This window comes from Eptatretus burgeri, chromosome 10, assembly GCF_056783735.1.
Source record: "Eptatretus burgeri isolate ZD-2024b chromosome 10, Ebu_testis_v1, whole genome shotgun sequence".
In the NCBI taxonomy this organism is placed as follows: domain Eukaryota; kingdom Metazoa; phylum Chordata; class Myxini; order Myxiniformes; family Myxinidae; genus Eptatretus; species Eptatretus burgeri.
Window position 1 is genome coordinate 41517925 of NC_140970.1, and position 24249 is coordinate 41542173.

A 24249-nucleotide genomic window follows, 5' to 3' on the forward strand; every position below is an offset into this window, starting at 1 on the left:
CCCGGCCGGACCAGGAGGCCCGTCTGCACTGCCCGTCTCACCGGGTTAGTGAAGCAACGGTAAGATTAGTGGTATTTCAACGGCGGCTCCGTGTCGGCGACGCTGCCACGCGCCCTGCGCTCCTCACGGGGTGTAGCCTGGGCATAGTTCATCATCTTTCGGGTACCAACAAGTATGCTATGGCTCCGTCCTCCTCCGCCTCCGCCTCGAGCTGAACGGACAGCGCAAAGCACAAAACGCAAAGCGTAGGACGGGCCGGCGGTGCACCTCGTGCCTGCCATACTGCCACGGCGGTGAGGATCCCGCCCGACGGTGTTGCGTGAGAGCACCGCGAGAGGTTGGTAGAAAAATATGGCATCAAATTGAAGTTGTAGATCCCAATCCTTCTCAGCAACAACCTTCAGAAAAAAGGAGTTTTTCGATATACAAACACAGAACTATTGGAGTTTCGTAATCGTGGCCATCAGCTGAAAGTTAGTTTACCCCAGGATATTTTTACAAACATTCCCAGTTTTGGTATTGTACATAAACGTGGATTTGTGGTCTATTTCAATAATTGGTGGAAAAATGCGACATCGAATAAAAGTTGTGGATCCACACCCTTGTCAGCAACAACCTTGGAAACCTGTCAGAATAAAGACTTTGAGGCATGTTTATACTAATTCTGCCATACACATGTTTTGACTTGCCAGCATTTACTCTGACCGTGATGGCCGAATGGGAGGAGGAGTTGCATTTTATGCTCGAAATGATATCAACTCCCGACAAGTGTTGAACGATCTTGTCCCAACACATCTTGAAATTCTTTGGGTTAAAAACTGACATCGTCATCCACTGTGCATCTGATGAGTAACGTCCATGCACGCGTTGTCTATGTTCCACCATGATCTCCCTACCATCAGGAGATAATACACCAAGTGATTGAGATGGTTGACCTGATCAATTCAACGGAAAGGGGCAGTTGTACTCGTCATGAGGGATTTTAATGATCTCCACACCAATGTGATTGAACATGCCCTGTTGACACAGTTAATAAAGAACAAAAGCACAAGGAAACACCAACAAGAGGCACTGCAATACTTGATAAAATTTTGACAAACTTTCAAGAACTTTATGCTGAACCAGAAAATATGCACCCCAATTGCATCTTGTGATGACCATGTTGGTTGTTGTAGCCTCACCGCATGACTCAATTCAAGCTCCGAAATTCACCAGGTCTAAACTAAGACCTTTTCATGAATCATCTATCCAAAATTTTAGACAATGGATTATGGAGTATAACTGGGCTGATTTGAACTCTGCAGATAATCCTGATGAAATGGTAGAAATTTCACATAGTACCCTTATGATGCAATACAAACGATGCTTTCATGAGATAGTGATTAAGTGAAGAACTAGGGACAAACCATAGTTCAATGGAAATCTCCGCCGTTTAATAGTACAATGGGACTCTGCACATGATATCGGTGATTTTGATTGATACCATCAACCACGGAACAGAGTCCAGTGTGACATCAAAAAAGCTGTCAGGTTACTTTCAGAACAAAGTTGAACACCTCAAAAAGATCAGAGCCTGGAAAATGGCACAGACAGATTAGATTATATTGAACGGAATGAAGAAGTAGTCCTTTAATCTTGCTGTTGCTGATCAATCTCCCCGTCAGCTACCTATGATCTTAATATGCATTTTTCCCACATCTGTACTGCATTACCTCCGCTGGACCCAGCAACTCTTATGGCATATCTTCCAGCATCTGCACCTCCACCAATAATGCAGCAGCACGAGGTTTACTTTCATCTTAAACGTCTCAACACATCCAAGGCACCACATGCCAGTGATGTACCTATCCATCTTCTCAAGTAGTTTGCAATTGAAATCTCAGGCCCTGTTACAAAGATATTAAACAAATGCATGCACAATGGTTACTTCCCTGCTAAATGGAAGTGTGTTTCAGGATGTGTGATTCCTATGACTCCTCGTGTTACTGAATTTGATCAGCTTTTCCCCCATCTCAATTACGTTTGTTTTAGCGAGGGCGTTTGAAAGTTTTCTTTCCGACTGGTTGATGTTCGATTTTAAAACTCACATTGATCCTGCACAGCATTGGAACATGAAAGGAAGCTCTATCAACCACAATTTAGTCCACATGTTGGATGTTATACATCAAAATCTTGACCAATGAGGTCATTATGCAAACATTTGCACTGTCAACTTTACAAAGGCGTTCAACCTCGTCAACCACTCCAAGGTCATCAAAAAGCTCATTCAGCTTAGGGTTGATGCTTCCATTCTACGGTAAGTGTGTAGTTTCTCTTCCGATCATTCCCAAGTGGTTCGTTATCAATAGTAGACAACGAACCCCTTGTGGCTCTTGTGCGGAGTTCCACAAGGGACAGAACTAGGACCAATTCTGTTCCTTGTTCTGGTGAATGATGCAGCTGTAACAAGAAGATACCATTGGAAATATGTGGACAAATTGAGCAGGGTCTAAGTGTTGCAGAGAACTCAACAAAGTTTGATGGAAGCCCATGTTGAGGCACTTAGTGATTGGTGTTGCCTTCATGCCATCAGACCAAAGCTGGAGAAATGAAAGATCGTGCAAATATCTTTCGTTCAGAATGTCCCATAGCAATTAAACATTGTCAATGATAGCATCCCATTGGAAAATGTTCAATCATTCATTCTCCATCTATCCATCCATCGGGACCATACTCTGTGCAGAGTGTTGGTGCTGCCTAAGCAGTCTCCTTGGCGATTAGACAAAATCCTGGACAGGTCGCCACTCCGACAGAGTACACCAGCAAGTTGGCACTCATTTTGCCGACCTTGGAAAGATGGCAGGGCGAGTTAACCCCACCTGGTATTAATTCAACAGCTGAGCGGAATTTGAACTCAGGACCCGAGGATCCCAAGCCCGCCAGCCGAACCATTAAGCCAACACCAGGCATATTCATTCTCCTTGCTGTAATAATCCAATCAGATCTGAAGTTGAATAGTCAAATCCAGCAGATTGTATCTCGTGCTGCACGACGACTCTACGTTCTTTGTACTTTGAAGAAATTCAGTGCGAGTGCCCCAGATCTTGTTGAAATATACAAAGTGTTCATCCACGATTTGCTAGAGTTTCCTGTGCCCGTGTAGAGTCCTGGCATTACAAGGGCTCAGAGTGATGAGATTGAACGACTCCAGAAGTGTGCACTCCATTTTATTACGATTCAGTCATACGCTCAACATCTCAGTCATTTTGATGTACAATTGTTGAGTGAATGCCGGAATGAGCTTCTCTTGCATTTTGGACTTGGTTTTCGAAAGTCTGATCGTCACCGTGGCATTCTTCCTTCCACCCGTCAATCTGTGTCGAGATATAATATTCAACTCAGAAATGCTCAACATCTCGACCTACCTCAGTGGTACTTAAAGGTACAAAAATTAGATAATTCCTTTTTTGACCGAAATGTTTAATTAACATATGTAGGTGTACATATCAATTGCATACATAATATTTGTTTGAATTGTGTTTTAATTTTGCATGTGATAATGGTGCGTTTACATTTATTTTAACACGTTTTTTTTTTTTTGCCATTTGGATGTCAACCTTGTATCTATCAGTTTTCTGACTGTCTTCACCAAAGATGTTTTCTTTAATAAAATGAAATGATTCATGGCCCTGTGCTTCATGTGTTCGCAGTTTTCTGACATGCTTCTACTTTCGCAGCCTTGTGCATCACGTATTTGTGGTTTTTCATGGGATTTTTTTTATTTTCCCTGATGAATCATGCGCCACCGGGAACGTATCCCCCTTTTTCTGATTGAAACAATGGCCCAACATTCGCGGATTTGACATTCGTGGAATTTTTCAGGAAGGTGTTCCCCACGAATCATTGATTTTTGCACGTAACAAACAGTCAGACATACAGACAGAAAGGAGTGAAAACATAACCTCTGCAACCTTCGGTGGCAGAGGTAATTATCTTGAAGAATAATGTTGTGACGGTGGGGTTTGTTTTTCACACACCTGCTTAGGGATCTGTCCAAAGTTGTTGATGAAGCCAATGGTCGCAGTTTTCTTTAGTGGATCATTAATGTTGTAAATGTCCACCTGACCTTCATAGAAAAGGTGGTGAAACAGATTCACAGCATCAACGGCTGCCGGACCTTGCTGCTTGTAACCAAAAATGAGGTCAATCCACTCATGCAAGTGGCTGCTCACAAAGTCACACTCCAAGGCCTGCAAGAAGTGAAAGCCAAAATGGGTGGGTAGAACAGAAGCGTTATGAAGACAAAGACAAGGAGAAGAAACAAATTTTATGGAAGGAAGAAAGAGCAGCCGAGGAAGGTGTGGGAGGCAAGAGAAGAGGAAAAGCAAAGGGCCTTGGGAGGTAAACATGACATTATGGGAAGAGGATAAAAGAGGATAGGACAAAGGGAGGGCATTGATGTGGGGAGGGCATGAAGGAGGATGGCTGTGGGTATGAGGAGACGAAAAGAAGGTGAGGAAGTTTGGGGTGGGGGTGGGGGTGGGAGGTTCCAAAAGAGGACAATGAGGTGGCAAGGCCAATGTCGGGGGAGGGGAGGGTTAATTTTAGCAAAAAAATGGAATATAAAAATGAATTTAATATATGACTGAAGCAACAAATAAAACGTTATGGGGATGAAAGGATCATGAGGGAAGAAGTGGGGCTTAGGTTTTGCACGAACCTCTCGATGTAAGCGGATGAATTCACGTGGGTCTCCCTTCGCCCAGGCTGGTAGAATCACATGCCCAAGGTGTATACCATTCTGTTTACAGCCTGCAGGTGATGTACACTCAATAATTTCAACCCCTGCTCTTCAAATATACCAGAAACACTTTCGTTAGAGAATATATAGTGGTGAAGCTGTGAAACGTTTGCTGAAATTGTCAACTTTCCATCTTGGTACTCAGCAGCTCATGTCATGAACAGACAGTCATGTTGCAACAAAAGCCACACATGGGTTTTAACTGAGAAAAGACAAGATAGCTCAGGAGGTAGTTTGCTCATTTCTGAGCTATTTGGCCCAGGATTTGTTTCCCTTGTGGAAACAATCCTTGTACGGTGCTTGCAGGGGTCCGACATCTTGGGACATTCCATCCTTCAGATCGAAATGTAAAGCCAGTTACCTCAGCTGCATTCAGGTTGTGGAGGTTAGAGATCTCTTATTATTTCAAACGAGGTAGTAGGCCTTTGTGTGTTGCTACTCTGGCTAAATTCCCTTCTGTCAGGTTAATGAGAGATATTTTTAAAAACATGTTTACGAACAAAGAACTTCAACGCAGGAGGAGGCCGTTAAGCACATCAACACCCAAGTTACCAGTGCCAACCTATGGTTGTTTGTCTGTGCTCCATCCTTCAAATGCTGAGCCATAAAGCAAGGAAGCATCATGTTCCATTTTTAAAGACTTTGTTATGGCTTGGCAGGGGTTTGAACCACCGACTTCTCAGACTCAAAGCGGACTCTCCAATCATTATGCCACCGGGGTTTGGTAAGTTACATAAATTGAAAGAAAAAATAAAGTAAAAAAAAAAAAAAAAGATAGTGCACAACATGTGAGTTAATTAATACACAATTAGGCTTTCCCAGGAAACAACATGGCAAATAGTGAGACCCAGAAGCTTGAATGAAAGGACTTCTTCAAGAGGATTGTTGAGAAAGTAGATGTGGGTGGGGTTCAGGATGGTCCTTTCGAAGTGACATTGTGAGAGTGTGAGATTTGTCCAGATTGAAAGACATGTTCCACGTGTTGGACCAGTTTGTGATTTTACGCTGATCTGCAGTGAGCGAAGAAGCTGCTGCTTGCCGGTCTGAGGGATGACACATGGTACGGCAGAGGGTGGAGTCATCGGCAAAGAGAAAAAGAGGATTTTCCAGAGAGTCGGAGAGATCATTGATGAAAACCAGACAAAGAACAGGGCCCAGAATGCTGCCTTGAGGAACTCCAGCCTGAATAGGAAGAGGAGATGAGAAAACTCCAATAAGGGCCACACATTGACTGCAACAGGAGAGGAAGTCTACAAGCCATGAGTGGAGATGGCCCTGGACACCAGAGGAAGAGAGTTTGGTGAGCAGGGTAGGGTGCCAGACCGTATCGAAAGCACGTGATATGTCTGGGGGGATGGCTCTGATTTCATGCCTGGCATTGAGGATCTACATCCATTGATGGGAGAGCAGAAGCAGTACATCCAGGGTAGAGTGACCTGGTCTGACACCAAATTGATGATTGCAAATCAAGCCATTGGAGAAGAGGAAGGATTTACTGTTTGAAGCGATGATGGATTCCATAACCTCACTGATGATTGGGAGCAGGCTGATTGATCTGTAGTTTGCAGGGATCTGCTTTTGCACCTTTTTTATGAGGGCAGTGATGTTTGCTGATTTCCCAGCATATGGAAGATGACCTTGAGTAAATGAGAGGATGAATAGAACAGGAAGAGGTTGAGCAAGAGCAGCAGAGCAACTTTTTAGGACACGTGGGCTGATGCCGTCTGGACCTGTTGAAGAATCTGAGTTGAGGTTTGACAGCAAGCTCTCCACCTTGTCAGGAGAAAAGGACACAGAGTCCAGGTACAGCTGGGTGCAACTGGGTGAGGTGGGTACAGAAAGTGATGGGTTTGGGACACAAGATTTAGAGGCAAACATGGAGTTTAGGCATTCAGCCTTTTCACATGCAGTGTCAGCTGTGCGACCTTTTGAGGTAAGGGAAGGGATGGAGGGGGAACATACACCAGAAACAGACTTAACGAGATGCCACCAGGATTTGGAGGAGGGAGACAGGTTTGAGAGTTATTTTTCAGATATGACCTTGTACATGATCTCAGATGGTATTGTGAAACATCACATGCTTTTCTTTTTTTTTTTAGTACAGAGTCTAATGGAAGGACTTGTACATACATCACAAATTGTACAAATACATTCGAGGATATAAGTGTATTTTGACATTATTTCTGAAGACAATCTGAGACAATGGTCAAATCCAGCAGTTTATGGGATTTCAACCCAGAATCCCAGAATCATGAGCTTTGCAATAAACATATCAACATCAAACATGCCAAGTTGTAAAAAGAAAATCTTACAAAAAATAGACTGCATTGCAAAGAGATCACTTCATAAGGACATAACTGCATCTCACCAAGGTCAAAGTTGTTTGAGTTTAGTAGAAAATCTGGAAGGTAAAAGAACTCTGGAATAAGCTCCTTGACGTCAGCCATGTTGTGTTTTGATGCAGAGTACCAAGTGTCACGCACGCTGTGGAACATGCGATCTGCCAGGTCAAAGTGGCCACCCTGAACGCAATTAAGTGACAGAAAAATGAGGAAAAAGTGATAGTAGAAATATACACAGAAGATGCCAGGTGAAAGTGAGCATGCAGGGGGTGAGGGGCTTAGAAGGAAGGGGTGAGGGGCTTAGAAGGAAGGGGTGAGGGGCTTAGAAGGAAGGGGTGAGGGGCTTAGAAGGAAGGGGTGAGGGGCTTAGAAGGAAGGGGTGAGGGGCTTAGAAGGAAGGGGTGAGGGGCTTAGAAAATGTGCAATGGGGAAGGGGGTTTAAAATAGGTAAAATTAAGCGCTGGGATTATGTATACCTGAGTGTTCACTCACATGAGAGCATGACAATAAATCATGCACTTGGTGGGGATAGGGACCATACACACTTTGAGATGGAGTTGTGGGGGGGGGGGTGAAAGTAAGAGTATAGTTGTAGTGGGGTGGTGGAGGGAGGCTGGGGCAGAAAGCATGCACTCAAGGTATGGATGAGTTGGTACAAATTCATATAGGGAACACACATGCATGAGGAAATACATATGGGGGTGAAGTGGGGACTTGATATGTACATGAAAAAACAATGAGCTCAAATACGCAGAAGAAAGTTAAAAAATTGCCATAATCTTGAATATTGCCAAAATCTTCACACCTGAAGACGAAGGAAGGTCTGTGTGAAAGGTTCCATTCGCACAAGGTAGGATGCAACAATCATGGCTGAGGAATAGTGTGTACCATAATGGTATGCCGGTATTTCACCTGAAAAAAAACAAAAAACACACAGCAAGTTACTTTCATCATTTACTCAAATATTTGTAAGCTTTCATCACCTCCAACACTTTTTAGGTTTTAATGTGCTTGTACGTGTGTTTACATGCAGGATGTGTGTGTGTGTGTGTGTGTGTGTGTGTGTGTGTGTGTGTGTGTGTGTGTGTGTGTGTGTGTGTGTGTGTGTGTGTGTGTGTGTGTGTGTGTATATGTGTGTGTGTGTGTGTTTTCTGTTGGTGTGTGTGTGTGTGTGTGTGTGTGTGTGTGTGTGTGTGTGTGTGTACACTTGTGTGTGTGCGTGCATGTGTTTGTATATATTTTCTCAAATACGGCTTGTAAAGCTTTTGGAGGAGCTTGCAGTTTTTTGACATGTAGGACAAGAATATGAAGAGCCATTCATTAAATTTAAAAGGTATACAAAGACATTGATAGAAAATGGACAGATCAATACAGTAGATTAATTTTGAACCCATGATCTCGGCGCCATGAGGAAATTTCTCACTTGGCACAGCAAACCCTGTTCCAATCTGGGTTTGCTGTGCCATCTGAGCGACCCTTCAGTTTTCCCATCTGAACCTTTGACTTTTAATGTCGGGAACCCAGGTTCAAAATCCCATATGAGTTTGTCCATTGTGCAGTAATGTCCCACTAATTAATACATTCCCCGAAGGTGATTTATGCAAAAGCTCCTTCAGGAGCCCGAGATCACTCTAAGGTTACCATGTGCAGCAGGTTAAACCCCACTGGCTTACTTCAAAATAGGAGTTTCTTTGGATTTTTATCTTAAATAAACAATTATGTATTTGGTTTGATGTCATCATCTACATATATACATATAAACGCTATTGTCTCTGTGTCTGTCTGTCTGTCTGTCTGTCTGTCTGTCTGTCTGTCTGTCTGTCTGTCTGTCTCTCTCTCTCATTTCTTGTTCTTTATTGTTCCATTGTTCCTATCAATAATTATTATCCGAGCAAAGACCTTGCCCGGCACTGAAAACAGCGTCACCCCTTGGTAGTTGTTGCAGTCCTGGTGATCACCCTTCCCTTTCCAGAGAGGGAAAACAAGGCCCCTTTTCCAGTCAGTTGGGATGATGCCTGTATTCCAGGCAAAGCACAGAACTGCATGCAATGATATGAGTGCAGCATTTCCATCAGCCTTGAGAAGTTCAGCATGGATGCCACAAATCCCAGGAGCTTTACCTCATTTCAACCGGTTCACCGCAGCCTGTGTTTCCACCAAAGAAGGTAGATCACAGTTGATTGGAGGGTCAGCAATAGGGATAGTAACACCCCTGACATCCAACTCCACAGCTGGTGGGTCAGCCTGGTACAGCTGCCCAAAGTAACTGGCCCAGCGAGTGTTCACTTCTCTGTCAATAGCCCACAACCCTCCCCTCTAACTGCAGTACACCGAGGGACGGGCTTGAATGAACGCAATGCACAAATTCCCCTGTAAGCAGGACGAGAATCACTTGACCACAGGTGATGCTCTACCCCCTCACAGATTCCTCGCACATTGGCCTCCTTGTCTACCCTCAGCACACATACTGTTTTGCGCCTCAAGTCCCTGAACAGAACAGCTCAGCTCTGTCATTAAGTCTGGCCTTGCAACTCTGGTCAATGGTATCCAGTGTCTCTTGAGAGACAAATTTCTTCTTCGCCCTTCGGTGAGTTCCAAGACATCCACCGGCAATATCAAGGAAGGTGGTCTTGAAGGCACTCCACATCTCTTCAGGATTTCCCAAAGCAGGAGGGTGGAGCTGGATGTGAGGATGGGGATGGGAGGGTGGGGAGTAGGGGTTAAAGCACTCTATGCAGGGGTAAATTTGTCTTCCTTTCCTTCTCCTTCTCACACAAATTTTTTGGCAAACAGGACGAATAATTGGTCCATCAGCAAAGCGATGGGTAGGCTCTGCTCGTATGTTATACAAGTTGTTTATTTCAACAAGTCAACCATCCCTGACCAGCTACCCATGAGAGTCAGCATAACTTCTTTATTCTCAATTTAAAGTAAAATTATCCCTGCTAAAAGGTTGTACACCTACTTTCCTAAAATTGTGTGAATGCAAATTAAGGATTGCTGAAGATATTGTTCCCAAACATGATAATTACAAATACAGCAATATAAAAAAAACAGATACAAATACAGCAACATATATAAAAAAAACGGATTCATATATATATATATATATATATATATATATATATATATATATATATATATATATATATATATATATATATATATATATATATATATATATATATATATATATATACATATATATAGACATTGTTTTTCTTGTTTGTATACTTTTTTTTTAGTGAAGTACCTGTTGGGTCATCCCAATCACGATATCGTTTTTTGTACTGGGCTAGTCGTTCCTCGGTTTGCGCGCCCATCGGCTTTGACAGATCCCGAAATGACTTGGGATTTGACAGGTCCAGTTCCTGCAAAAAGCCATTGGTTTGCATGTCTTTATGTTTCATTAAAAACAGCACTAACATCAGCTAATGATACTACTCTGGCAATCAAAGAGTCATTAACTTCCAATGTTTATTTCTGAAATGATATCATGCGAATCAACCTCATTCTCACAAATGCATTCAGCAGAGCCACTTCCAATGCACCTGGGTGTCATAGTCTGCAAGGATCCAAGGAAAGACTGGATATTGCATGAGGTCATTGTAGGAGCGACCAGCTAACGTGTTCAGATGCATCAAGTACTGGAAGTTGCTGAGTTCCCCACGCTGTGCAAGGCAGAAGTAAAAGCGTTTTTGGTGTTTGAAGGTTTTGTACAATTTATATTGTTGTTGCACATAGTAAAAGCAAGGACAAATGTGTCCAAGAGCAGCATCCTAAAGGTTTTGTCGGCGAAAAAAAAAAAACATAAAATAAAATAAAAAAACAACAACAACTTCTGATATTTCGTCACATGCCTTGATTAAGCCAATAGCAAGACCCGTCATAATGTATTTATGTATGTATGATATATAGTGTATTTACGAAATTACAATACGATAAATGGGATAATCTTTAAATGGTAACGTGAACTTTTTGAAACTTTAAAGCAAATGGCCGAATATATTTAAAAGTTCATGATAGACGCTCTCAAAAGGAACCGTAAATGCGAGGATGTGTACATGTGCTTATTATTTAAGGAGATCCGGATCTTGTATATACAAGAGCCGAGTCCTTGAGGTTAAGGTTTTGTCTGAAGAAGAAGAAGAAGAAGAAGAAGAAGAAGAAGAAGAAGAAGAAGAAGAAGAAGAAGAAGAAGAAGAACAATGCCGAGCTCTCCATGAGCAGCGTTCGCTATGTGAGATGCTGCTAAAAGTACCACTTAAATGCCGACTTGAAAGTGAAAAGCAATAGGGCTCTGATACATCGAAACATACCTCCCATCTTTGTGTGACTGACTTCTCCCACACAAGAGTGCTCAGCAATCCAGTTCTACAAAGAAATAAAGGCATCATCAAGGACACACTCTGCATTAAATGTGTGTCAACAAACCTGTCCAGGTTTGACACTACTCATTACACGAGGCAACCACCTTACTCAAAAACAGTGCACAAACCTGCTTTGTGACAAAAGGTTAGTGCGGTATCGATGAAGTAAAAAGTGTTGTCCTCAGCCAGTCATAGGTGCATCAGGCTTTGAAGTTCCTGACACCCCCTTCCAGGTAGGAAGTCCAAGCAGTCCTGCACTACTCAATGGTCTACAGTCTGGGATCACCACTCTCACATGAACGTGATTCTGCTCGTCCCCAGGCAAACATGGTGCTGCTAAACCAGGCAGAGCCGGTTCAAGTGGCACCATTATTTCCAGGGCAAGTCACATCCTGGAGGTTTTAGTGGAGGTGGTGAGGTGCAGATGGCTTTCCAGGTTGGTTTGTTCGCTACTGGTTAATTTGTCATGCGTGTCTGCAAGACCCATCATCGGATGTGATGTACAGGGTAGCCACAATGTCTTTGTCATCCCTTGTAAAAAAAATTGTGACATTTCCTTTTTGTCCAGAGCGTTAATTTGTGTCCTTTATCCCCTTTTCAGATTGAGTGAACGTCACCACGTGGAGTGAGACTTGCTTTTAATCATATCACCCCACAAATGCTCTGGAAAAAAACGTCCCCCCACCACAGACCATGGCGCAAAATTATTTTCTGTAATGACAATGATGGAGCACAAACGTTTCCACTGAATACTTAAGGTCAGTGTCATATGCTGCAAATTTATGTGGTAGAACTTGTAGAAGCCTTCAGTGTTGTCAGCTAATATGATAAAAGGCAATGTCACAATTTTTACAAGGGATGACAATACATTGTGGCTACCCTGAGGGGTTTGGCCTCTCTCGTGAAGGACTTGCAGCTTTTCAATCTTTGTTGGATGAAGAATGTAATATCACAAAATGTGAGACCAGATACGCTGTGTTTTACTGTTATATTGTAAACCGCTCCTTCGCAATTCCATATCCAGGTGATGCATGACGTCATTGCTGGGCAATGAAGGAAGGGAGGACGCAGTTTTTGCTCTGTTTATTACCCTCGCCGGAGGAGAGGGTATTGCATTTCGGTTCGGTTGTCTGTCTGTCTTTTTGTTACTTGTTAGAGGTCTTCCACAAGCCTCAAATCTTTGTACAAAAAAACAGTCGGGAGCATAATGGTTAGAGCATCTGATCTGAGTTTGGTAGCTCGGTGGTTCGAACCCTGGCCGAGTCATACCAAAGAATGTTTAAATTTAAAAAAAGAGAAGAAAAAGTACATGCTGATTCCTTGCTTGCCACTCAACATATTGTTGCGGATTCGCGCCCGCCGGCGTGCGAACGGCCACATAACTCGAATCGCGGCACGTCGCCCACCGGAGGGACAATCCCGTCGTGACCCTCTCGGACTAACGCCGGGAACTAGTCACGGGTGGACCTTTCGGCCTCACCACGATCGTGCCAATCGGCCCCCGCGTGGGATAGAGTTGCTCGCCAAATTCGACCTACCTAAGTACCCACACGGAGGGTAGACCGGGCGATCGCACCTCGCCGCAGGTCGACTTCGGACACGGGCCACTTTAAGCGACCCGTTCCGTACTATCGGGATAACCGAGCGGTGTTATCGTCGGCCTTGACGGTTCGATTAATTATCGGGTGTTTTAGCCCACGACCAACCCTTTACGTGAAGTAAGATGGAGATTCAATAAAGGAAAAGACGAAGCGAAACGGGAAAACAGTTCAACATGAAGCACATTTATTTCGCGATGAACGGAAAGCACACATATACAATTACACCAAAAGCAAATGTAAAAGAAGAAGAAGAAACACACAATAATGCACAAAAAGCAAATGTAAAAGCAAAAGACAATGCAGAGCTAACCGACTACCGAGCACACGGCAACACTTATACAGTTTTACTTCACAGACGGCGCCGACAACACATATACTCAAAGCAAAAGAAAAAGGGACCACCCTCCACTATGAGGGGGGGGGGGGCAGACGGCCTGGGGCCGAGACCGTGTCGAGCCTACCCGTCTGGTGATGAGCCGCAAGATGGCGGTGGCGCCCCGACTCCGCGGGCCTCGCGGACAGTGTCTGGTAGGGGGTGGGAATGGGGCCCCCTTCTCGCACTATCTCAGCGCGGGGGGAAACAGGAGGGGGTTGTTGATACTCGAGAGAAGGAGGATATCTCCCTGTCTCGGGTCCCGCGACGAGCGTCTCCACCACGACCTCGGTCGCGCCGCCGGCCTCTCCCTCCGCAGCTCCCCGACTCCGACACGAGCACCCCCTCGACCGCCTTCGCCGCCGCCACCTCTCCACAGCTCCGTCCAACCGCCTTCTCCGACTCCTCTCTTGACTCGTCCCAACTCTTCACTGACTCCGAACTCATAACTGACTCCTACTGCTTCTTCTTCCCAACTCAACTGCCTGCGAACTGCCTGTTTGGCGAGCGAACGCAGCCCTTTATAGCCCCCGGGGCCTCGCTCCTTCGCCTTCGACCCTTTACCTTCGACCCTTCACCTCTGGCTGGCTCCCCATTGGACCGAGGAAAAGTGGGCATGAATGCTTTTTGATCCATGAATTTGCATATAGCGATATTACTCCAACGCACCTGGAGGCGGGGCCAAATCGCCCCACGCTCGCCGATAAGACGGAACAGAAGTGGGCGTGAGTCGTTTTTGATCCGTTTTCTTCGGAAAGGCTGTGATGTTTCTGCACACGCTGCTCGGTGCGCGCCCTGCACGAGTCCAGTATCGGTGCCCACAAGCGGCGCGGAAATGGCGGTGATGCGATGGTTGCGAGAGCGAGAGGTGACGGTAAAGGTCGTGGCTGTTGGTGTTGTTGTTGTGAAGCGGCGTTGCGGCTGGTGGTTGTTGTGTGATGGCTGTTGAGACGTGGTTGGTGGTGGTAGTAATGGCGGCTGGTCCAAAATAAAGATAGTAAAAGAAAAACGGCTATCTAGAAGGGTCGCAGCCCGAATGAATGACATTTATTCCCTCGAAACAACAGGTTTGGGCCAAACTACACATATACTTACAGAGATATCTCACCTAAGGGACCTGAATGGTGGTTTGCGAATTTCGTCAACCACAACACTACCCCTCCCCTTTTTACAGACTCGTCCAGAGTCGTCAAATTTTCGTGTGCCATCATGTGTAGTTTTCCCCTAGTACATTTTACCTACGGATCCCTGAGTGCGACATTCATGGTATTCGTGTCCCCAAAATGAATAACCTGAGGGCTGAGTAACTACCTAAACAAACTCACTCACACGGACGACTGAAATAAAATTGCCGGCGCTAGGACAGACATGCCGGGGGCGCACTCATATTTACATTACATCTTACCTTAACTTACAAATTTTACACGAAACCATGGCCCAGGATCAATGAACTCTGCAAAAAGAAAGCAGTTAGCAGGGAGCCAGGCTGCTCGCATGCAGTCTCTGACTCAAACAATGCAGGCGACAGGGAACGTGGCCGGCTGCTCACACGCAGTCCAAGGCCTTCCCTTTTGAACTGAACGCAGTGAACCACAACGGTGCATGGGCTGCACAAACGCAGTCTCCGTGCCAGCTCAAGTGGCACATGCAATGAACACAACGAATGGATGGATGAATGGATGGACGCAAACACGGTGCACGGGCCGCCACTGCAGGCCCGTGTTGTAGCTGCCAACAGGGCAGTTCTCGCAGCTTGCAAACTGTTGCTTTCTGATCCTGGCGCACATGGAAATGAACAGGGGGGGGGCAAAGCAAAAATTGAACGGGGCTGGTGAACAGGGGCAGTGGGCATGGCATGGCAAAGGCAGCAGGCAAACACAGCCTGCAGAAGAAGGCCGCTGCAGGCAAACACAGCCGGCAGACGAACTGGCCGGCACAGGCCTTGCAGAAAACAGCTGCAGACGATCCAGCCGGCACAGGCCTTGCAGCAAAACAACAGCTGCCGATGAAGTTGGCCGGCCTCTGCCTTGCAGCAACGCAGCCAGCAGATGAAGCTGGCCAGCCTTTGCCGTTCAGTGGAGGTTGGTGGAGGGAGTGCGGTGGTGCTAGCCACTCGGAAGGCGGGCTCGGACCTACCCTACGGTCTCCCTCCCAACCTATCGCTTCTGCCTGTCACTGTCTATACCCACTCCCTTAATTTGTCAAACCCCAATTTAGCCCCAACTTTTTTTTTTTTTTTTACTTCCCCACTATAAATCGTCCCCTAACCCCCTGTACTGTCCTTGTTCGGCTAACCTATTCTGTCACCTAGCCTACTCCCAACCCCTACGTTCCCTTCCCGGAGGGGAACAAGGGAGAGCTAGCGTCCTGTGTCGAGGCCCAACGAAGCCTCAGAATGGCCTCCCCAGAGTTCAGCGATCTATAACACAAAGTGGGTCCAGCGGCCCACAACGAGAGCGAAGGGATGGATGGTGCAGAGGGGTACACTTCCTATCTACCCTAACCATTTAACTGTTAAACTACCCCGGGGCTTTCAACAAGTGCCTCGCGCTTAAACTATTGGTTCTAACAACCCAGATTCCCGTCGCCTGTGTTGGTGTCCTCACAATTTCGGGCCTCGCCCCCCAATTTTCTCTCCGTGCCCTCACACGGTCTCATGGCTGGGACACGTGGCTCCCTTTGGCAGGCACGACCCTCTGCCGAATCTCCCGCTATGGCACCCCCGGGCACTACACTGCCTCCGAGCCTACCAGCTCCCTAACACCGGGGAGTGCCCCCCATGGCACCTCCCCTGAAACGCACACGTGGCAGGCTGGCTTCCCAGGCCCCTTTCCGAGGGTCACCCATGCCCACAACACTGCCCACGCGGCTAATGGCACCCCGGGCCCCCGCACCAAGCAGGCGCACCCGTGCCCACTACGCTATCCCGGCCCCCCATGGGCCCTTGGCCTACCACGGCCGACTAGCCTGGTGCCCGGGGTACCCACTCAGCGATACTCACCTTTCGCAGCCACGCTCCCAGCCCGTCAACAGGGCTCCTGCACCCCTCCAAACGGGTTTCGAGCCTACACACCCACCAACAACAACACAACCTCCATTTTTGTTAATTTGACTAACCCAGCTAACTCACTCTACACTGACCCCGGGGTCCCTTGGGCGGGAGTCACTCCTCCCCCCAATCACTCATCGCACCATGCATTCCCCATTCGCTCCACTCACACAGACCCGCTGGCCTCACTCACTCACCAAGCACATGCTTCCACTTCACTCACCAACTCTTCAACACACTCACCGCTGAACTCTGCCATCCTTCTAACTACCTCCCCTAACTAACTCGTGCTCCCACGTCGTCCCTTAAACTAGTAGCACGTTCCTTTTAACACTACGTAGCTAAACTACGTCAACTCTACACACTCACAAGTCTGTCCATGTCCTCAAATAATAAAAAATCATTTCCCCACCTAAATCTGGCTACAATCCCTCTAACTAATCCATTCCACGGACTCCATGAGGACTTACCCCTGCCCCATGAAGTCGGTCTAGCTAAGCTAACCCTTCCCCCTAACTAGTTTCCATCCTGTGCCCTGGTCAAGGGGGTCTTCCACCCCTTGCCCAGGAATCCTGTGCACCCGAAAGTGAGGCTTGCTTTTTCTTTTTTTTTTCCACATGCGCAGCACCAGCGCGGCAACTCACAGCTCGCGCACTTTGCACCTGCCCGTGACGTCATGCAGCTGCACGTGTACCTCGTCCCTCCTTGGACGGTACCATCCGGCAGGGATACCCCTCCTGCCGGATTCCAACCCCACGTGCAGCCATGACGTCACCATGCGCATAAAAAAACACAAGCCCCATGTCTCGAGGGGTTCCCCACGCGAACACATGTGCTATGCCCGTTGGAGCTTAACACACACGATCGCGTGGAGAACCCGTCCGGTCCAAATCCATTATCCTGCCTAAACTTTGTCCGTCCGCGGGATCGGCAAATCCACCGCGTGCGTTTCCGGACCGGGACTTCACTCTCGCAAGCGAGCACGTGGGGGCCTCGTGCGTTGCACAGCACGGATCTCGTGCTCACTGCTGGGTGAACCCGGCACGGTCCCCGAAACAACTACAGCCGCTACTCGGCTTTCTTCCCTCACATGTCGCCGTCGTCGCCATTCGACACACGCACTCCCGCGTGTTACGACGCTAACACACCTCACCATTAAACTCACACCGGGAGACGCGGCTGCATGTTCACACATGCCCACCGACATCTCCCTTACATACCGCTCTCTCACACACACGGTCTCCCTTGCACTCGGCCGTTCACTCACGCATGCCATCTCCCTCGCACACGTGGCTCCACTCACTCGTGCCATTTCCCTCACACAAACCATACCACTCACACACGCGAGGGCACTCGCCCGCGGTGCCTCACTCATACTGGCCGTTTCACTCACACACACGGCCTCTTCCACTTGCGGTGCCCCTTTTACACACGGCGTGCTGGGAAGCACGTACTCCGGCACAATCGCCACCACACCACTCACACACGGGGTCGCTTCCACACACGGGGTCTTTGTCACCCACCCGGTCGCTCTCACACACGCCCTTGGACCCGCGCTATGCGTGCGTTGCAGCACGCATTTCGCCACACTCGTGAACACACACCTCGACACCACACACACCGGGACAACCACACTGGGGATTCGTGTCCCCACAAGGGTCTCCGGGGCCTCTATACCCCCCAAGCTCGGCGTGCACCCGTCCACAGCACTCGTCCCCTCAACCTCGCAAAGCACGACCGAACCCACCTGGTCGTGACTCGCCTCAAGGGGGCATACTCCCTCCCCTCGTTCCTGGAGGAGGCTATCCCGCTGCTCGCACCGGGTCCCTGCACGGTCCGCCAGCTCACCCCATTATCCTCCACCACCTCCGTGTGTGTGTTCGTCTTTAGTTTTTTCCACCCCGTTTTCATCGTGTAGTCTTTCATCTATTTTTTCTGTCTCCCGTGTCTCTATACATTTATAAGTTTCTGTTGTCCCCTCCTGTTTCTCCGCTTGGTTGGTCTCCGCTTCTTTCTGGTGTCTTTCCCTTATCTTTATGTAGGTCAACCTTGCTTTCTCTTTAAGTCGCTCCCGTCCTTCCCTGTTTTTCACTCCTTGCTCTTTCACGATCTCCGCGTACCTCATCCTTGCTTTCCGTATTAATTGTTCTTTTCTCTCCCTCCCAATTACTTTCACCTCGTCTCTTGTCTCCCGAATTATTTTTTCCTTACCCGCCTCCACCGCGGGCCCGACAGCCGTTGCACTCCCTCCCAGCTCGTTCGCTCCCACACGCGGAGTCGCCATTTTGAGCTCCCTGGCCACTGCCTTCATGCCCGCCTGCAGGCTTTGGCCCATGTTCTGCGTCTCACCCCGCAGCTCTTTCATTTCGAGTGCGTTTGTTTCCATTTTGTTCATTTGCTGTGTATTCGCATCCATTTTCGTTTTCACTTCGTTCATTTGCTGTGTATTCGCATCCATTTTTTCGTTCATTTGTTGTGTATTCGCATCCATTTTTTGTGTATTCGCATCCATCCTCGCTGTCATTGCCGCCAGCATGGCGCATAGCTGGGCCATGTCGGGTGCGCTTGGGTGAGCCGTTTCGGCAAGGGTCGGGGGGTTTTGGTGGAGAGGGGGGAGGGGAGGTGTCATACACCGCGGCCGCCGCCGCACCTATTTCGGGCTCTGGGTTCAGTTGGACGAGTTCGTGTTCCTGCACAACCAACATTTCCTGCTCGGGGTTTTCATTCTGGACCATGGATTCTACACATTCTACATCCATTTCTAATACCCCCGGCTCCCGCTCGCCTTGAGACGCCATCTTATTTCTCGTAAAGGGTTAATTTTGCTCGCTCGTAATTTGGAGGGAATCGGGGGTCGCTCCTCTCACCCCTGGACCGATTCCCGTGAATTTAGCTGGAGACAGGAGAGCCCGTTTTCCCGTTCTCCGATACCAGTGCTGCGAGGAGGGCGATGAGTTTATATCGCACGACCTGACACCAGTGTTACGGATTCGCGCCCGCCGGCGTGCGAACGGCCACGTAACTCGAATCGCGGCACGTCGCCCACCGGACGGACAATCCCGTCGTGACCCTCTCGGACTAACGCCGGGAACTAGTCACGGGTGGACCTTTCGGCCTCACCACGATCGTGCCAATCGGCCCCCGCGTGGGATAGGGTTGCTCGCCAAATTCGACCTACCTAAGTACCCACACGGAGGGTAGACCGGCGATCGCACCTCGCCGCAGGTCGACTTCGGACACGGGCCACTTTAAGCGACCCGTTCCGTACTATCGGGATAACCGAGCGGTGTTATCGTCGGCCTCGACGGTTCGATTAATTATCGGGCGTTTTAGCCCACGACCAACCCTTTACGTGAAGTAAGATGGAGATTCAATAAAGGAAAAGACGAAGCGAAACGGGAAAACAGTTCAACATGAAGCACATTTATTTCGCGATGAACGGAAAGCACACGTATACAATTTCACCAAAAGCAAGTGTAAAAGAAGAAGAAGAAACACACAATAATGCACAAAAAGCAAATGTAAAAGCAAAAGACAATGCAGAGCTAACCGACCACCGAGCACACGGCAACACTTATACAGTTTTACTTCACAGACGGCGCCGACAACACATATACTCAAAGCAAAAGAAAAAGGGACCACCCTCCACTATGAGGGGGGGGGCAGACGGGCCTGGGGCCGAGACCGCGTCGAGCCTACCCGTCTGGTGATGAGTTGCAAGATGGCGGTGGCGCCCCGACTCCGCGGGCCTCGCGGAGAGTGTCTGGTAGTGGGTGGGAACGGGGCCCCCTTCTCGCACTATCTCAGCGCGGGGGGAAACAGGAGGGGGTTGTTGATGCTCGGGGGAAGGAGGATATCTCCCTGTCTCGGGTCCCGCGACGAGCGTCTCCACCACGACCTCGGTCGCGCCGCCGGCCTCTCCCTCCGCAGCTCCCCGACTCCGACACGAGCACACCCTCGACCGCCTTCGCCGCCGCCACCTCTCCACAGCTCCGTCCAACCGCCTTCTCCGACTCCTCTCTTGACTTGTCCCAACTCTTCACTGACTCCGAACTCTTAACTGACTCCTACTGCTTCTTCTTCCCAACTCAACTGCCTGCGAACTGCCTGTTTGGCGAGCGAACGCAGCCCTTTATAGCCCCCGGGGCCTCGCTCCTTCGCCTTCGACCCTTTACCTCCGACCCTTCACCTCTGGCTGGCTCCCCATTGGACCGAGGAAAAGTGGGCGTGAATGCTTTTTGATCCATGAATTTGCATATAGCGATATTACTCCAACGCACCTGGAGGCGGGGCCAAATCGCCCCACGCTCGCCGATAGGACGGAACAGAAGTGGGCGTGAGTCGTTTTTGATCCGTTTTCTTCGGAAAGGCTGTGATGTTTCTGCACACGCTGCTCGGTGCGCGCCCTGCACGAGTCCAGTATCGGTGCCCACAAGCGGCGCGGAAATGGCAGTGATGCGATGGTTGCGAGAGCGAGAGGTGACGGTAAAGGTCGTGGCTGTTGGCGTTGTTGTTGTTGTGAAGCGGCGTTGCGGCTGGTGGTTGTTGTGTGATGGCTGTTGAGACGTGGTTGGTGGTGGTAGTAATGGCGGCTGGTCCAAAATAAAGATAGTAAAAGAAAAACGGCTATCTAGAAGGGTCGCAGCCCGAATGAATGACATTTATTCCCTCGAAACAACGGGTTTGGGCCTAACTACACATATACTTACAGAGATATCTCACCTAAGGGACCTGAATGGTGGTTTGCGAATTTCGTCAACCACAACAATATATAAAGGATAGAGCATGGACAAACAAACATAGGTTGGCAACCAATGCACAGGCTTGATGGGTGTAATGGCCTCCTCCTGCATTCAGGGAAATTATCTTAAGAATGAACAAATACTGACAACATCTTCACTTTTTGATGACACACTCACACACATCACAATAACTACACATGTATACAATGACCCCTCCATATGTAAGCTCCCTGCCAATCCTGCCATGTCTGTGCACCTCTATAAAGTGTCATATTCACAGGTGACTTGTCAGCCAGCAGCTAACTTTGTGTTGTCATGTGGCAGTTTTTAACAAATTAAACTTCCGACAATTTCACAGAGTCACTGGGGGGGGGGCAGGGGGGTGTCAGTGTCACAGTCACGTGATGCTATCTTCATCTTACATTCTTGATACTTGGGCCTAAATTGATGATCTGTGATCCCTAAATTAGGGGGCAGGGGATACTGTTTACATCCTTGATTCAAGGTCAAGAGAGGGCATTTTCTAAAATAAATTAGAACAGCACGATTCGACATCCACAGATATTCCTCCGCCCACATTATTACATCATTATACAGACGTGTACAATACCAAGTTTGATTTAAATCCCTAAAGCCAGATTCAAAATATTAAATAATTCTGCCTGCCAGACCATGCATCTGATCAGGTTGAAATTTTACATATATATATATATATATATATATATATATATATATATATATATATATATATATATATATATATATATGTATATTCCCCATGAATATGACAAGATCATAATTGTAATGTTTTACGTCGATTGATGAATTAGTTCAAGAGAAATAAATTTTTTTAAAGATTTTCGTTCAATCCAATATGGCTGTCAGAACATGTGACATATTATTCGTGAACACCCTGATATCCCCAAGACTTGTGGAAGGTCAGGTCAGGTATGGGAGCATGCGCCAGAGCAGCGTGTCACTGCATTAACTTTCCGCCGCTACTCCAGGGGCCTCCATCTGGCCATCCCCCAGGCAGATGCTTGGCCCATCCCCATCTCCTGGAGATGCCGATCAACCTGCCGCAACCACGAGGCACGTGGTCGGCCCATTGACCTCCTACACTCACGAGGCTCCCTTGCTGAGAGAATCTGGTGAGCAGGATCAGCATCAGGAAAATGAGCCACATGTCCATACAGCCGCAGCTGACGCTCACGGACTATGCAGGCAACAAATCTCATCTGAGTCTCTCTCAGAAACCGCTCGTTGGACACAAAGTCTGACCAGTGATAGATAGCCAAGGATTCTCCAAAGAGACTTGGTACCAAAGGAATTAAGTCTCCATCTCAAATCCCTGGTCAGCGTCCAAGTCTCACATCCATAGAGCAAGACTGGAAGCACCAAGGACCTGAAGACTCGGACTTTCGTCCTCCTGCACAGGTACCGGCAGCGCCACACCTCATGATCCAGTGAATCCATGACTCCCCAGGCCCGACCCAGACGTCTATTGACCTCTGGCTCACAGCCAGCAGAGACATGAATATCACTGCCAAGGTAAGTGAATCTCTCCGTGACCTCAACATCCTCTCCGCAAACAGGTAGAGACAAGAAAGCAGCATCCAAGATGTCATTGAAATCTGCATTTTAGTTTTGACCCAGGAAACCCGTAATCCCAGCGGCTCCGACTCATGATTCAACACCTCGAGGGGAAGATGGAGGGAAGTTTCCCCTCGATCCATCAAACCATTCTGAAAAAGAGTGTTTTTGAAGGCTTACTCTTTAAAAAAAAATCATTGCTGCCAAACCATGTGACATATGACGTCATAGGTGGAGAAAGTTTTGTTCCTCATCGAAAGGCTGTCATACCTGTTAAGGTTCACCTTGATCTGTTTAGCAGTTTCGAAGAAGAAAATTTATGAAGGTTTTTATGTTAAAAAAAAAATGGTTGCCAAACCATGTGGCCAATGGCATCATCAATGTATTTTCCCCATACAATTTAGCACTGAGATGACCCTCAAAAAATGTTCACACTGATGGGATAAAGCATTCGACGTATGCAATAATGACATCATAACAAAGCCACCTCTGACATGATCAAAAAAATAATCACATTTCCCATTTGGGGCACTTGACAAGTGCCAAGTTTCAATTTTTTCCATGGTACGGTTTCAGAGATACCCGGAGGTGAAAAAAAAAGTTTCCTTTTTTTCAACATGGCTGCCACACCACGTGACCTCTGACATAATTATCATTAAGACGTTCTTTCGTTCACCTTTCCAAAAGTGAAAATTTCGTGTCAATCGGATAAGAGGTTCGAGAGATAAGAGAAAATTAGCATGGACGGACGGACGGATGGATGGACGTAAGTACCGAAGGACGACTCCATAACATAATTCCTCTGGCTACTTCATCAGCAGAGGCATAAAAAGTGGGAAGTTGAACAAAAAGTTTGCAAAATTTTGAGGGAGAGAAAGGACAACACAAAATCATTATCCGAGTTGTTGGATATAGTCGATAAAAAAACTTTCGGAATGGCAGCTGATCAAAATATTTTAAAAGCCAACATTGCTCATTCACGGAGTCGCGTATTTTTCATGGGAATGGGGGGAGAGAGGATGAGTGGATTTAAATTATTAAACCCTCAAACCATGTGTGACCACTGCTAGTAACAAATATGACAACTATGAGAAAAACGACTTGAAGAACTCCATGGGTATTAAAGATATATAGTTTAATTAACCTCTGCCATCGAAGATGGACGGAGGTTACTGTTTTCACCCCTGTCTGCTTGTTTGTTTGTTTGTGAACAGTATTACAGAAAAACTCCTGGACGGATTTCGACGAAACTTGGTGGGGGATTAGGTATGGTCCAAGGATCATGTTAGATCCATTAGATTTGCATCATGTTAGATCCATTAGATCCATGTTAGATCATCAAAACCATTAGATTTTGGATTTGGTCCAAAGTCCAATATGACCACTATGGCGGCCATTT

General features: G+C 47.3%; 1 protein-coding gene across 6 annotated transcripts in view; it reads right to left on the reverse strand.

Annotated features, from left to right (window-relative positions):
- Nucleotides 1-24249, reverse strand: part of WDFY3 (WD repeat and FYVE domain containing 3) — a 343927-nt gene that overhangs the window by 65452 nt on the left and 254226 nt on the right. For all 6 annotated transcript variants that reach the window (XM_085897990.1, XM_085897992.1, XM_085897991.1 and 3 more), the window contains 7 exons: nucleotides 11442-11496; nucleotides 10674-10793; nucleotides 10376-10493; nucleotides 7928-8034; nucleotides 7149-7302; nucleotides 4700-4791; nucleotides 4017-4229 (listed from right to left, as the gene is read on the reverse strand). In XM_085897990.1, the coding sequence (XP_085754116.1) occupies nucleotides 4017-4229; nucleotides 4700-4791; nucleotides 7149-7302; nucleotides 7928-8034; nucleotides 10376-10493; nucleotides 10674-10793; nucleotides 11442-11496 (859 nt within the window). The remainder of the gene's footprint in view (nucleotides 1-4016; nucleotides 4230-4699; nucleotides 4792-7148; nucleotides 7303-7927; nucleotides 8035-10375; nucleotides 10494-10673; nucleotides 10794-11441; nucleotides 11497-24249) is intronic.